General features: G+C 52.2%; 1 protein-coding gene and 1 pseudogene across 1 annotated transcript; one reads left to right on the forward strand and one right to left on the reverse strand.

Annotated features, from left to right (window-relative positions):
* Window positions 1-250: 250 nt before the first annotated feature.
* On the reverse strand, window positions 251-1,671 carry LOC103649291 (UDP-glycosyltransferase 90A1-like; annotated as a pseudogene).
* A 685-nt stretch (window positions 1,672-2,356) lies between these two features.
* On the forward strand, window positions 2,357-15,301 carry LOC100192874 (Agenet domain-containing protein). The gene is made up of 7 exons (NM_001138062.1): window positions 2,357-2,791; window positions 2,861-2,946; window positions 3,390-3,462; window positions 3,880-4,133; window positions 11,305-11,421; window positions 11,601-11,652; window positions 14,811-15,301. Exons 3-7 carry the CDS (start codon window positions 3,399-3,401, stop codon window positions 14,873-14,875), a joined length of 552 nt encoding a protein of 183 aa, NP_001131534.1. The 5' UTR covers window positions 2,357-2,791; window positions 2,861-2,946; window positions 3,390-3,398; the 3' UTR covers window positions 14,876-15,301.
* The last annotated feature ends 926 nt before the right edge of the window (window positions 15,302-16,227 follow it).

Below are 16,227 nucleotides of genomic sequence, written 5' to 3' on the forward strand. Positions count from 1 at the left end.
GGAAAAAAACTTGTCAACACTAGTAAGATTGTAACATTTGGAGCAGACATACAAGTCAATTCAGGAATCATGATTTTATGTTGTTGATTTTTATTTATGATCAATTATCAAAACACCTGCTAAGAGTCGATTGATTTGTGTTTTGAGAAGACACCATAGACGTTAATGACACATATGTAGCTAGGCCTAACAGAAGTTCTGACAAGATCATTCTAAACACCAGCTTAACATAATTACTGGAAAGATCATTCTAAACACTATTCGCACATTTGCCTACGACTCCATCATCATAGGTCTCCTGTAGCTCTTCCACAAGCTTGAGAAAAGCCATGGCCGAGGTTCTACCGTGGCTCACCGCTGACTTGGCTGCTTGCTGCGCCCACGCAGCCCTCTCCCGCATCCGCTTTCCCGCCTTGCATTCAGCGTCCATCAGCTCCTAAACCTTCTCCTCCACCTCCGCGCTCCCAATGACGTCAGCGCCAGCCTTTAGGGCTATCCTGACGTCGGCGCCTAAGATGTTGGCCACGTGCCTTGCGTTCAGGTGCTGCTCCGCGATCATCGGCCACGCTAGCATGGGCTTCCCGGCGACGAGGCTCTCCATCACAGAGTTCCACCCGCAATGGCTCACGAACCCACCAACTGCCTTGTGGGCCAGAATACTTCTCTGCGGGACCCATCCACGGACGATCCGGTTGTTGGGCCCCATGTCCACCGGCAGCGACCATGTGTCAGATCGGACGGCCCAGAGGAAGGGATGGCTGGACTGCACCAGCCCGTGCACCAGCTCGTCCAGCTGCGCGTCCGTGATGTGGGCCTGTGTCTCGAACGAGTCGTACACCACTGACCCCGGATGCACCGCCCTCTCATCGAGCCACGAGAGACAGCCCTCGGGGTCTTGCTCCTTCTTCTTGCTGTCCGGCATGTCGCCGACGGCCATGAACAGCGAGCCCACGAGCCAGGCACGGGCGCCCGCCTCGTAGAATGACTCCAAGGCTGACACGTAGGCCGCGTCGAGCGTGTCAAGGCTGTTGTTGAGGACTCCCCAGCTGCGCACGTCCGAATCACCGATCTCGTCCATGAATAAGCGCATGAACGGGTTGTCGGGGTCGACCCTCTTGGTGACCCCATCGGGAACCTCCTCCGCCCTGACCGCCACGTGCTCCGGCATGCCGAGCACCTGGATCATGGTCCCGGGATCGAAGCTGGTCGGCGGGCTCGTGGCAAGCGCATTGCAGATCGCCGAGGCGAAGCAGGACATGCCGTTGAACACGAAGCGGCGGATGCCGGCGTCGGCCGCCACGCGGCGCGTGAACCCGAGGAATAAGTCGGAGACGAGCACGAGCGACGGGGACGGGAGCGACGCCATGAACTCGGCGAACGGCCCGCGCAGGAGCCCCGTCGCCTGCATGAACATCGGGTGCAGCGACGGGCATAGGAGGGCGTCGATGGACTCGACGCCCTCCGGTAGCGGCGGGAACGACGGGAACGGGAGCGCGACGAGACGAGACCCATCGACGCGTGCAGACGGCTCCGGGCGAAGGCCACGTTGCCCAGGGTGGTGACCAGGGTCACGCGGAGCCTCCCGTGTTGCGCCGAGAGTGCTGTGGCGAAGTGGAGCAGCGGGAGCATGTGGCCCTTCGCCATGAAAGGGAAGATGACGACGTGGTTGCGGCCTGACCTTGACACAGGAACGCTGTTGCCGGGACCGTTCGCGCCATGGTGGGACGTGGGAGAGCCGTAGGCCGTGGCGGAGGCGTCGTTAGCCCTAGCTACGCTGGCTGTGGTGACGTTGGCAAGGGCACCGTTGGTGGTGGCGGCGGCTGCCATGTTAGGGTTGCGGGCTTGTGTAGTAGCTGCAGGTATACTGTTAGTATATCTCTCCTATTTGTAAGGCATCTTCAACCGACTCCCATTCCTTCTCCTGAAGACTGGTTTTCAAATCCGGGGTTTAAAATCGCGTCCAACATAATACAAATCCTGTATGGCGGGATAGGGGCATAGGATGGACGGTCCGGGTAGCAGCCATAGGACGAAGAGTCCAGATTAACAGAAGACAGAACAAAGGGAGGCAGACTACCCTTGTAGCCTTAATATAATAGTATAGATAATCTGGGTATTACACTTCATATAATGTTGCCTATCTTTTGGGCCCATGAAGCCCATACAAATGGGCGAAACATGCTTTGCCTTCTTGTTTTCAAAACGCCTCTCCTCTCATCAGCAGGCCTGGCCCAAAAAGTTCTACGGTTGGATACAAAAAACATTTTTTTCAAAAAGAAAATATCGTGATTCTTCCAGAGGATCTGCTTCCCTCCCCCGTGCACACAGGTGACACGTCATCCGCGAGGGATAGCTGGAGAAGACTAAACCCCCAACCACCGCCGCCGTGGCCGCCGGCGGCGATCGCCTCCGGTTTTCCTCGAGGCTGATCAACCCCTGCCCGTTCGGCTGTCTGCCTGTCTCGGTACGCCCCTACTCTCGGCCCCATTCTCGGAGGAAAGCGCGCCCTTCTATAGTTCCATTTCTCGGCTCCTTCATTCCTGTGCCCTCATTCGATTACTTCATTTCGTCGCGTCCCAAATCGGTCGATGGAAAACGGAATCTCTATGGCCTTTGTTAAATCTGGATCCCTATGCATGTCTAGGGATGCACTTGGATTTCTGACCGTGTGCTGCTGAAGCGTCCAGATTGGTACCCGGAGATGGATCTGCTTCTTCCGTACAAGATTGGGGATCTCGCGGAGTCCAAGTCCTTTTTGAATGGTTACAGGGGCGCGTGGTTTCGTTGCAAGGTCAGGCCTCCTTGCCTTCGGCTTTTTTCTTTTTCTTATGTTGTCGTACCATAACTCGGTGTTGTTCAGGCCATTCTTGGTGGGAGTTTCACGTCAGTGCGATACATCAACAAGTTTGGTGACATGGTCTACGAAGAGATAGAGTTTTACGGGAGGTGAGAGAGTTTTATCAGGATACACAATTGCATAGACAAAAGTTGATGTAGCATTCTTTAACCGTGCATTGAAACTCCTACCGGGAATGGTATTAGTTGTCATTCTACTCTATCTTTTGCTACGGTCGTCTTACATATTTAAAACAAGCCCCACCCCCGCCCAGTGGCCGCTGCCATACCCAGTAACTCAAACCCATGATACAAATTACAAAGTGTCTAACATTACAAGAGAGCGTTGCAAGGGAAGAGTCACATGTTAGGAAACGAAGTCGAAAGAGAAGGGAACATTCCTTTCTTTTCCTACGTTAAATGGTATGAAACAAACTTTTTTTTCTCATTACTTCATCATGCATCCCATTAATTATAGATGGACGCCTATCTTTCATTCATGTTTGATGGACAAAAGTAGAGCTTGGGATTAACTGAGCATGGCTGTTTCTCAGGTACATAATATGCGTGTCAATGATTCTGGATACCTGGAGTGTTACTTGGAATATATTGACTATGATGGGGAGGGTAAGCAGATATTTACGTCATCTCTCTTGTGCTAAGCAACTGTTTGGTTTTTCCACGAGTGATACTAAAAACTTGTTAAGTTCGAGGGTATTACACTTACACCACAGGCACACACATATTTTGAGGTTTGGAAATTGGTATTTACTATCTCAGTCTTACCAGATTATGTTTAGGACAAACTGATTTATCATCTTGTTCCTATGTTATCTGATTCACAAAGCTTTGGGTAATTAATAAGAGCTAATCTCAGTTTACCAAAATTTGGTCTTGATCGTGAAATCTAAGGTCCAGACAGTACCTTCACCAATCACCATTAATGATTACTGTGTGTCTTGTTGAAAGGAACATAAGAATATCATCATGACTATTGGCATTAGTTATTTGTTCTAAGCACTGTGTATTTCAATTTCCTTGCAGATCTGGATTGGGTTGCCGTCTTCCAAGAGAACCCAGCAAGCTCAAGTCAAAATTCTAAAGGAAGTACTGAAGTTATGATAAGGCCTTCTTTCCCTCAATGGTATTATGGGCATGAACCTGATCAGCTCCCAGTTAGTGATGTCACAGCAGTTGTTGATGAGGCCTGGAAAATAGGCGATATGGTTGATTGGCTCAAGGACGGTTGCTATTGGTCTGGGACAATTACTAAGTTACTCAAAAAAGATATGGTTAAGGTAAGAATTTATTGATGTACTCCCTCCACTCAATTTTTTTGATGTTTGTTAGCTCAAAATTATTTGAGTGACCAACCTGAAAAAAAAATAGGGACGGAGTACTATGTTACTAGAAATATCCTGTTGCCATGTGCCATCGCTTGTTAATCAAGCCCTTGTATGAAAATAATTTTACACTAGGTAAAATTAGAGACTGGATTGTTTGAAAACATGAACAAACAATGTTCTGCTCTTTATTTATATTCACATTAGAACTTTCGAGGCTGCAAACAGTCATCATTTTGTAGTAATTTTTTAAAATGTACAATGTGAACACTTTGGGTGGAATAGTTAATTTGTACATTGCATTTTGGGTTTCTTTCATCATTTGATCATTATGTTTTCATACTGTCGGTGTTTCGAGTAAGCACCGGCTAGTAAACTTGTGATGTGCGTTTTGGGACTCGGATGGTGTGCAAGTTGGACACAAGCCACTCTAGTCTTCTGTGGCTTGTGCTACCGGCACTAGATTGCTCGTATTAGGGGTTACAAGTTGAACGAGTGAAGAAAGAGTTCCCAAGTCTCTGGTTCGTTGTGCGTGTAGTGTGTGTTCTCGATGTCCTTTTTGTCGGTCCCCACTCCTCCCTTTTATACCTTAATGGTAGGGCTAGTTACAATTGTTCCCTTCCCGATGGAGTACCACGAAGAAAAATAAAAAAAGGAAGGATAGGAAGTAGGAACGTCCTATGTCGACTAGTGACGCCTTCTTTCCCCGTCGTTTGTTAGTATTGTAGTTTCATGCTTTTCGACTCGTCCTAGTCAAGGCGACCCCATACGCGTGCGTGCGGGTGCAGTGGTTCGTGTCGTAGTATGTCCTTGGTTCTGATGGGGTCCCTACTGGAGTTGGCAGCACACTGTCGTTCTTAGTGGAGGTGCATGTTCCGGTGTGGCCTGACACGATGGAGGGTTCGCTCATACCCTCCATTTCCACCGACCCCCATACCCCATGATTAGTCTATTGTGTCATTTCCCATTCCTGTACGAGGGACGTGGGAGTCTACAATTGATTCAGACATAATGAGTATGGGGGTTAGATGAAACGAGGACGATTCCCACTTCGCACCACGCCGCAGTAACTATTCTAGTAGTGGAGATTGGGTACGGAGCAGTCGGGTCATGTACGGTCGTCCCTTGGGTCGTGCGCGCCTTGCCCTACCCTCGGGACCATGTCTGATTTGGCCAACCCCTGAGTTCGCCTCTGTCTCGCAATTTTTCTGTTTATTTCCTCAAACACTACACAATGCCATACCCATCTAAGGATTGGAGACCCATATTTATAGCCCTAGAGGCTGCACTACCACACCTTCTCACACACACTACACAACAGGATTGTCCTCTAGATGCTAAAGAGACTACAGAGGACAGTCAAAAGCGACTGTTGTCCTCTAGATGCTAAAGAGACTACAAAGGACAGTCAAAAAGCGACTGCTGTCCTCTAGATGCTAAAGAGACTAGAGAGGACAGTCAAGCTGTCCTCTAAATGCTAAAGGACTACAGAGAACAGTCAAAAGCGACTGCTGTCCTCTAGATGCTCAAGACTTATTCCATCATTCTCCCCCTAAGTCTTGGGCGTCGTCTTGTGAGAAAGTTGGGTCATCCCGGACCTGGAGCAAAGCTCAACAAACTTGATCTTCCCAAGGGGCTTGGTGAGCAGGTCTGCAAGCTGATCCTTGGTGTTGATGTAGCGCGCCTTGATGCTCCCTTCTGCCAAGCAGTCTCGGATGAAATGGTATCTCAGCCGGATGTGCTTGCTCCGTTCATGGAACACGGGGTTCTTGGCCAATGCCAGAGCAGACTGGTTGTCCACCCTGAGTTCCACCGCTCCAGTGTCTCTCCCGAGGAGATCACCGAGCAGTCGAGCCAGCCAGAGCGCCTGAGTCGAAGCAGTGGAGGCCGCTATGTACTCAGCCTCACAGCTGGACATGGCCACCACCTGCTGCTTGACCGACTGTCAGCTAATGAGGCACTTGCCGAGAAAGAAGAGGATCCCGCTTGTGCTCTTGCTAGTGTCGATGGCACCGGCGTGGTCGCTGTCGCTGTACTCGACAAGGTGTGCCTCCTCAGGGCACCTCGGGTAGTAGAGACCGTGGTCGAGAGTCCCCGCAACATAGCGGATGATCCTCTTCACAGTCTGCTCATGCTCCGTCGTCGGTCGCTGCAGGAACCGACTAACGTAGCCGACGGAGTATGCCAAGTCAGGCCGTGTGTGGACGAGGTAGCGAAGGCTCCCCACAAGACGTCGGTACTGTGTAGCATCCACCTCCTCCGTCGTGCTATCGCGACTCAGCTTCAGCCTCTCCTCCATCGGAGTGAGAGCTGGGTTGCAGTCGGTGAGCCCAGCCACCTCAACAATGCGCCTGGCATAGGTGGTCTGGCGAAGTGTGATCCCGGAGTCTCCCTGGTGCACCTCAATCCCCAGGTAGGAGAGATGCCCCAGGTCACTCATTTGGAAGGTGGCCTTCATCTCTTCCTTGAACGCTGCCACCTTTGCATCCTTGGCGCCGGTGATCACCAAGTCGTCGACGTAGACACCCACCAGCAGGGCATTTTCTCCATTGCCCCGCCGATAGATGGTCGCCTCGTGCGGGCTTGGCATGAAGCCCATCCTCTTGAGCGTGGAATCCAGCTTGGCATTCCACGCCCTTGGTGCCTGTCGTAAGTCGTAGAGGGCCTTGCGCAGGCGCAACACCTTGCCCTCCTTGCCAGGGATCGCAAAACCTGGCGGCTGGTGTACATAGACCTCCTCCTTTAAGTCGCCGTTAAGAAACGCCGACTTGACATCCATGTGATGAACATGCCAGCCCTCCAGGGCTGCCAGCGCGAGGAGTCGCACGGATTCCATTCGTGCTACAGGGGCGAAGGCATTGTCGAAGTCGATCCCCTCCTGCTGCAAGAAACCGCGTGCCACCAAGCGAGCCTTATGCTTGACGATGGCGCCGGCTTTATCCCTCTTCAGTTTGAACACCCACTTAAGGGTGATCGCGCGATGACCATGAGGGAGATCAGCGAGCTCCCAAGTGCGGTTCGTCTCAACCGCGTCCATCTCCGACTGCATCGCGGCACGCCAAGCCGCATGTTTCTCGGCCTCCGCGAAAGACCGAGGCTCACCATCGTCACATGCAAGATGCAACTCTCCTGCCAGAATGCGAGACGCAGGGCCCGGCACCGACGAGTCGATGAGAAGGCCCTCCACCCTTCGATACCGCAACGGCTCGCCGTCGTAGCACGCGTCGACGCGCTCCTCGTCGCGGGAGAGCGGGGTCACGAGCTCCACTGGGTCGTGCTCGACATGAGCTGGTGTCAGAGAGGACGTTCCCGGAGAGGGTACCGTTGGTGCTGGAGTACGTGGTGGCGAAGAGCTCGGTGTAGCCGGAGTCGTGGTTGGAGTGCGTGGTGGTGAAGAGCTCGTTGTAGCCGAAGCTGGAGAGCGTGGTGCTGGAGTCGGTGGAGACTTAGGGGTTGGGGTAGACCTGCTCGGAGAAGAGTTGCCTACTTCCCCAGCTCCCTCAAAGTGGACGTACTCGATGGTGAAGTCGTCATACGTCGGAGTCGTGCCGTCATCCACCGCCTTGTCCCACGCCCATCCTCGCCCTTCGTCGAACACTACGTCGCGCGTCGTGCGCACACGCTGTGTTCCTGGGTCAAGGATGCGGTAGGCCTTCGAGCCCTCCGCGTAGCCAATGAACACCCCCGGGCTGCTCCTGTCGTCGAGCTTGCCGATGTGGCCAAGCTCCTTGGTGAACGCGAGGCAGCCGAAGACCCATAGGTGAGAGACCGCTGGCTTGCGCCCATGCCAAGCCTCGTACGGTGTCATCCCGTTGAGTGCCTTGGTGGGCGAGCGGTTGAGGATGTAGACCGCTGTCACCACCGCCTCTCCCCAGAAGACAGCCGGCATTCCCCTCTGTTTGAGGAGAGCCCGAGCCATCCCCACAACCGTCTGGTTGCGCCGCTCGATGACGCCGTTCTGCTGCGGGCTGTACGGCGCGCATAGTGGCGCTGAACGCCCTCATCCGCGCAGTACGACGCGAACTTAGCTGTCGTGAATTTGCCGCCGTTGTCGGTGCGCAGCACGCGCAGCTTGCGGCCGCACTCCGCCTCCGCAGCGACCTGCACACGCCTGATGGCGTTCGCAGCCTCTCCCTTGCTACCAAGGATCATCACCCACATGTAGCGGGAGAGATCGTCGACGAGCAGCAAGAAGTAGCGTCGTCTCCTGGTGTGGCTGGTGTCACCGGGCCACACAAGTCCCCATGCACGAGCTCGAGCCTCTCCTTGGCTCGGAAGCTCGACTGCTGGGGAAAGGGGAGCTGTCTCTGCTTTGTCAACACGCAGACATCGCAGAATTGCTCCACATGGTCAAGGCACGGCAGGCCTCGTACCATCTCCTTGGCACTGAGCCGCTTCACTGCCATGCCCCGTCGTCTCGACGAGCAGCAAGGCAGCAAGGTTGTGCCACCTTCACATTGAGGATGTATAGCCGATTTGGACTCCTGCGTACCTTGGCAAGAAGGCGACGAGAGGGGTCCCAGATCCTCATGACTCCGTGCTCGACCTCCACGCGCGAACCGTTCTCATCCAGCTGTCCCAAGCTGATGATAGAGTTCCTCAACGCGGGGATGTAGTAGACTCCGGTGAGCAGTTTGTGCTCACCAGATGCGGCAGTGAAGACGACTGAGCCGGCGCCCTTGATCTCTACGCCGGAGGCGTCCCCAAACTTGACGGAGCCTCGGACGCTAGAGTCAAGCTCGTTGAAGAACTCCCGTCGGCCGGTCATGTGATGAGTGGCGCCGGTGTCGAGGCACCATCCTTCGATCATGTCTTTGTTGGAGCCGTCGCCGAGGAAAGCGCGTGCTTTCGACTCATCAAGGTGGAGTGCTGCTGCGGCCGGTGCCGCTGGAGATAGCTCGATGCTTGCATGTGCTAGGAGCAGAGCCTCCTCCTCCGCCTCCGCCTGTGCGACGTTGGCCTGGCCACGTCATGGCTGTCGATAGTCCCTGGCCCAGTGGCCAAGCTTGCCGCAGTTGTGACAGCCGTCGTCTTGTGCCGGCTTCTTGTTGCCGACGGCGCCGCCTTGGGCACCTCCACGGGCACCACCCTCAGCATGTCCTCGCGCCCCGGCCTGGGCGCCTCCACGCGCCTTGCGCGGCTTGCCGCGTTTGCGGCCTCGTGTCGAGGAGGACCCCCCTTCTTCTTGTCACCCTGACAGGCCTCCCACTGCTCCCGAGTGAGATGTAGCTTCCCGCCGATAGTGATAGGCCCAGAGGGAGCCTGTGGTTCGTCGCCGTCGACCGCCTTGAGACGACCAATCGCCTCTTCGATCGTCATCGTGGAGAGGTCTAGCAGAGACTCGATCGAGCGAGCAATCTGCTTGTACTTCTTGGGGATGCAACGGAAGAGCTTCTCAACAGCTCTCTCCTCATCGTAGGTGTCGTCGCCGAACTGCACCATCTTTCGCAACAGAGTGTTGAAGCGGAGAGCAAAGTCATCAACATCCTCACCTGGCTTGAAGGCCAGGTTCTCCCACTCCTTGCGAAGTCCCTGCAGTGTGGTCTTGCGGGCACGGTCGCTGCCGATGCGGGTCGCAGCGATGGCGTCCCAGGCCTCCTTGGCAGTCCGCTTCTGGGAAAGCGAAAACTGCATCTCGGGCGGGACTGCAACAATGAGGGCATCCAGCGCCCGTCGATCCTCGTGGTAGTCGACGTCGCCGTACCGAACTGCTTCCCACATGTGGCGAACCTGGAGCCGTACCCTCATCACCGCGGCCCACTCGACGTAGTTGGTCTTGGTGAGGGTAGGCCACCCACCGCCGGGACCGATGTCCCTGACAATGGCCTGGACCATGCGGCGACCATGGTACCGATCCGGGGAGGGAGAGCTGCGCCGCCTGTAGAGGTCGCGATCTCCGTCAACTCGGTCGCCGCCGCCGCGTCTACGCCCGTCTGGGCTGCCGTCAGCGCGTTGGCGCCTATCTGGGCTGCCGCCACGCGCGCCCCCATGGGGATGTGTCTGCCCACTGTGCCGCATGCTCTCGCGCTGCTTCCCTCGCCAGCCTGAGCTCTTCGTCGGTGTTGTCGTCGACAGAAGCAGAGCTGCCAGCTCTACTGCCGCGCAGAACCTCGAGCTCTGCCGCCGCCGCACGTGCAGCATCCGCCGCCTCCGCTGCTTCTACTTCTGCTCTCGCTACTGCCAGTTCCGCCGCCAGCCGTGCTGCCCTCGCCGCTGTCGCTGCAGCCGCTGTCGCTGCTCGCTCGCGTTCTTGTGCCGCGGCGACCTCGGCCTCCTGCTGGCGCCGCGCACTCGAAGTGACCGAGCGTAGGGACATGGTGGGGCTAGTGAGGGGTCGTTGCGTGTGGAAGAGGCTGTCTCAGACGAAAGGCTGCTCGTCTGAGCAGGAGAGGAAGGAACAGTTGGAGCTCTTGCTGCCGACTGAGTGTGGGGAGAGGCGCGGGAAGGAGATGAGCAAGAGATGTTTAGGCTGCAGGATAGTTTGACTCTGATACCAATTGTAAGTAGAGGGATTCTAACTCTCATCAAGAGGATGACACTATGAGTTGGGACAATTTTTCTGTTTATTTCCTCAAACACTACACAATGCCATACCCATCTAAGGGTTGGAGACCCATATTTATAGCCTTAGAGGCTGCACTACCACACCTTCCCACACACACTACACAACAGGATTGTCCTCTAGATGCTAAAGAGACTACAGAGGACAGTCAAAAGCGACTGTTGTCCTCTAGATGCTAAAGAAACTACAGAGGACAGTCAAAAAGCGACTGCTGTCCTCTAGATGCTAAAGAGACTAGAGAGGACAGTCAAGTTGTCCTCTAGATGCTAAAGGACTACAGAGGACAGTCAAAAGCGACTGCTGTCCTCTAGATGTCCCTCTACTTACAGCCTGACCCTCGTGGGCCCGAGGTTCAACCTCGGGCGAGGCGAATATTATTCCGTGGGGTTGGTTGTGGTTTGACCACGCTTTAGGGGGTCGACTGTGACTCTTTTATGATGCTTCCATTCCCTATGACCCTGGGTTCAGGGGTAACCCGACACATACTTTCATTGATCTCGTAACCAAGATTTTAACCTTCTACTTATGGAATATGTTCCCATCTTAATGAAACTTTGTCTACAGCTACAACTTCCGGCACCTCCCATAGGTGAAGGCAGATGTTATATTGCTAACCATAAGGATCTGAGACCTACACTTGAGTGGTCCTTAGAAAAAGGTTGGACAGTACCTCTTGCGCAGGTAAATGATAGGTTATAATTATTTTGTTAAGTATTTGTTTTAAGTGCTATAATATAATGAGTATACCCGACCTGTGTTTTTTCCCAAGGCAGTATTTACTATGAAGTGTAGTTTGCAACCCGGTTTATTGTCTATAATATTATATCTATCTAATAGTATGCTTATTTTTATGCAATCAGGCAAACCAAAAAAGTTGGTATACCGCTCGTCTTCTTCGACAATATAAATCTGGTACTGCTAATCTCTTTTGGTTATGCTCCTATGGTTGTTGTTTCTTTCTTTTTCTGACTAAAGAAATAAAATGTTTTAAGCATATGTGCTACTAGGAGTTGTCGGTGTTTTGACCCGAGGGTCCTACCAACTAGTGAATTAGTGTTGCGTGCCCAGACTCAGACACAAGCCTTTATCCTGGTCAGGCAAGAGAAGGCCCTACTTCCAACAGAGGGGGATGAGACTTATATTACTTGCACCTAAGTGATTGTAGTAGGGGATACAAGCCGATCGAGAGAGGGAGAAGTTCCCAAGTCCCTGGTGATTGAGGCAAGTGCCAATATCGTGGTGGAGAGAGTGAAATCCTGTGAAGTGTTCTTCTCCGATTGAAGCCTTGGGCTCTTCTATTTATAGCCTCAAGGAGGGCTCCCACGAGCGCCATGGTTTGTCGCATATGGGAGAGGAGACATGTCTGAGCCCCTGTAGCCGATATGGTCGTCGGTGTGGCCTTTGTACTTGTTGTTGACTTGAACCAGGAGGTGGTTGCTCGATCCCTCTATTTGCATCTTTGACCGAGCCGAGGCCAGGGTCTGGGGCTCGGACACGTACTCGAGCCTGCCTGATGGAAGTGTTGTCTAAGTCGTAGTTGTTGCCACAGTGATAAGCATGGTGAAAAGCGCATGTTAATTCGCCCCGTATGGCGTAAAGCAGATTTGACATTGGTCCTATAGCCATCCCTTTGTCGGCAGCCTTCATGGAGGAATTGGTGTTGTCCTCTAGGCGATGTTATCTAGGCCGAGGCTAGGCTCGGGCGAGGCGGATGCTCCTCCCGAGGCCTTGGCCGAGCCTGCCTCGGGGCATGCAGTCGTACATGGAGGAGTTAATACAGTTGTTAGAGTGGCCTTCTGTGGGATTCGTGGGGAGTTGTTGGCTTGTTGCCGGGGCAGTTGGTCGAAGCCGAGCTCGGGAGTGGTGGAGTTTTCTCCGAGACTGAGGTCGACTCTGGGCGAGGCGGAGTTCCCTCCCAAGGGTGAGACCATGCCCTGACGTACGCACGACGGTGTTGTCTGAGTACAGCAGATGACGTGGAGGAGCACTGGCCGTTATTCATGAGCGTGTGTCATCGTAGTTGGTGAAAGGCGATGGGACCGCGGTCCCGTCGCTCCCTGTTTGACTGCGGCGTCACGTGGGGTAGGTATTCACATTAAATGCCCATGTCTTTGTGGTTCCCGTGACCTTTGACTGAGGCCGGGCTCGAGATTGTCCTCCTGTCCGAGACAGGCTCGGGCAAGGCAGAAATCGCCGTTCCTTGAAGAGGGGACCTCGGGCGAGATGAGGATTTCCCCGGGCGCTGCCCTCGCCCGAGGGCAGGCTCGGGCGAGGCGGAGTTTTGAGCGACCACTAAGTGGGGCCTCGAGCGAATCGTGGCTCATCCTTTCTTGACCTCGGGGAATGTGTCTTATAATATTTCTTGGCAGTTAGGTGTTAAGCGGGTTTAGGGGCATAATCTGGGTACCCTAATTACAATACCCGACAGGAGTTTTTGTATTTTATATGCTGCCATCACAATTAGCTAATTGCTTTGATGCTAATACAAAAGAAAAAGAAGATTTCTTGCCACTAGATGAAAATAGCTCAAATTTTTGGGGGGAAATAAATTGTTGTTACTATAAACATGAAAATAGCGTATTTTTTTGTTACTATGATTACATGATTGAGCGAGATGATATGTTCCTTCTAATATGCCTATCAGGCTTTCACTATTTCCCTATGACTCTACACCAGTGATCATGAATTTGCTTCTTGACATTATCCTCTATTGTTCATGGCCTTGAAGAGTGTACAAAATACAAAGTATTGATGAAGTCATGATCTGCCATTGTTTGTGCCAAACTGCCAATGTTTGGCCCTGTTGCTTGAGAATTAAATCCCTCATCCTTACACTCTTACTAGCATATAGCTCCTGCTAACGCTACGATCACGTGGAGGGGGGGGGGGAGGGGTCGACGGCGGCGGCGGCGCGAGAGAAGGGGTTGACGGCTATGGCGGCGGCGGCGCGGGTGAGGGGGGAGGGGGAGGCTGGGGGCGTCGGGGTCGCGGGTGTAAGCAACGGGACTCTCATCGAGAGGATGACACTACAAATTGGGACAGTTTTTCGTTTATTTTCTCAAACACTACACAATGCCATACCCCTTAGAGGGGTTGGGGTTACATTTTATAGCCCGAGGGGCTGTTTGCTTCATAGAGATGCGATTATGCTACACACTGCACTACTGCAGCACTAGAGGTGCTGTCCTCTAGATGCCCTCTAAAGCTGGAGATGTTGTCCTAGCAGTCAAAAGACTGTTGTCCTCTAGACTGCAGCACTAGGGTGCTGTCCTCTAAAGTCTTGCTGTCCTCTAGATGCCCTCTAAAGCTGGAGATCTTGTCCTAGCAGTCAAAAGAGACTGATGTCCTCCACAGATGCTTAAGATTTATTCCATCAGCGGGGAGGGGGGGAGAGGGAGGGATGAGGAATGAGGGAGTATCCAAATAATACTGTCCATTAGATTTGAGTGATAAATAGATTCAATCATCTATATGACCTAGCAATTTGGATCTTGCATGCATTGAGCTTTTCAGAGGCGAGTTCATTTTCTAGCACTTCTTTATGCACCTCTGTTTTCTGCTAAATGATCCAATGGTTGAGTCAATTTGATATTGTGCGATAGAGTGGAATGAGACTACACTTGGATTGAGGAATAGGTTCCATGGAGATAGAAGAGGTTAAAGAAAGGGGGGGGGAATTTGAAGGACTAGATAGAAGCCATTACGATTCATGTGGCAACTCCTCGATCTCTCATGTGCATTAGCACTCTTCTAGGACTTGCTCACAATGAGCCTCCGTATGTATGCGTTGTTGTGTTACATTTCATTTCATCCATATTGCAAGCGGGATATTAGATTCTGTTGGAAGGAAACCCTAACAGGGGGCTGGGTGATATATACATTTCTAGGACTTCTAGTTCGTTTTCCCCTTATCAAAGCTATGATTTTAGTTGATGGACTCCATTGACCCTTTCTGTCCTCCTTACAATGGTTGCCCAATGATCTATGGAAAAGAAAATGCATGGCACTTCCTGCAGGTTATATAGCAGTGCAGAGTTGCCACCTTATCTGATGTGGCTCAATGTATGCAGATTCAGACAAGAGCACCTCAGGTGATGAAAATGGCGATGATGAGAAGGGGGGAATGCAGCAATAGGTGTCCAGAACTTGAAACATGCCTCAGGAAGCCCCCCAGGTCCCGTGGTTCCTACGAAAACGCTCAGAAGGACGCCACTGTCACTCCAGTCCAAGGAGAGTGTGGAGATCAGCTCAACTTCCAAGCCACCAGACCCTTGAGAGCAGAACTCGTTCCTGACTGATGGTGTGAGGCTGATGATGTCACGGACGAGTTTCTGGATATGCTGAACACGGTCGAGACCAGGCTACAAACACCTCCTGGAGTGTACGCGGGAACTTAGCGACGACCTGCTGGCTTTTCCATCCGCTAGGCGGATGAAGTGGTTCTGATTACCCAAGGCGATTGGAAATACCTGTTGTTGCTGTACTGCTGTTTGTAGTCGCAGGAAACACTAGTCTTGCGCATAGAGATGAAACTGGTAAGTGCAAAAGAGGATCATCGGTTAAAGGCAGCGTCTCCGAACTGGTAAGTGCAATTCCCGTCAGCCTTAACCAAGGAATTGAAGTGGGGAAACACGAGTGTCTTCTTCTTGGAGGGGACCTGGTACGATCTGTTGGTGGTGATCCGAAAAGTTATGCATAGGACATAGGAGGGACGTAGGTTAGATGTAATGGATCATGAATTGTTACCACTAGGGTAGCAGCACAGCGGAAGAAAGGTGTGATACGGTAGAAGTAGTTATACGTACTCTACTTGCGTTTTTGCGTACCAATAGCAGGAACACGTCCATCCGACAACAGCAACAACATCTTCATGGTATCGAGGATGAAACCCCTACGACGTCGATGCGCTAGAACCATCCGCTGACGTTGATGTGCTAGAACCGCGTGCAGCGGGAGAAATGACCGTCTTGGGCACCCGCAACCATAGGAGACGATAACTAAGATGTCTCGTGAATCATAAAAGCCACTTCGTATATAGAGATCTCATGCTAATATACTTTTATCTTAGTGTTCTCATCAATCATAAAAGTCTCTTGGTCATATATTCAACAATCTCTTACTTGCATTAGAGTAAATCATATATGCAACAGTTCTAATCACTTAGATTTCTTGTTAGGTTCATAAGCAAAAATCATTTTTATCCATTAGTCAATAGCAGTAATATTTTTTTGGTACACATAGAACATCGTTATTTTATACTTATTTTGTTTTTATTAAAAACTAAAATACATTTGAGCCTTACTAGCTAATTGGGTCCTGGAACGAGTTGGGCCAAAATCGCTAGAAGTTGTTTTATGAGCTATACCCAACAAAGACAGCGATAGGGTTGAGCTGAACCAGCCCAGGCCGCATGTGTGTGAGTGAACGGGTTTAGCGGTTTAGCCTAGCCAGGTTTCCTTTACTCTCCGCGAATCTGAGCCTGATCGG

This window comes from Zea mays, chromosome 2, assembly GCF_902167145.1.
Source record: "Zea mays cultivar B73 chromosome 2, Zm-B73-REFERENCE-NAM-5.0, whole genome shotgun sequence".
Taxonomy (NCBI): Eukaryota; Viridiplantae; Streptophyta; class Magnoliopsida; order Poales; family Poaceae; genus Zea; species Zea mays.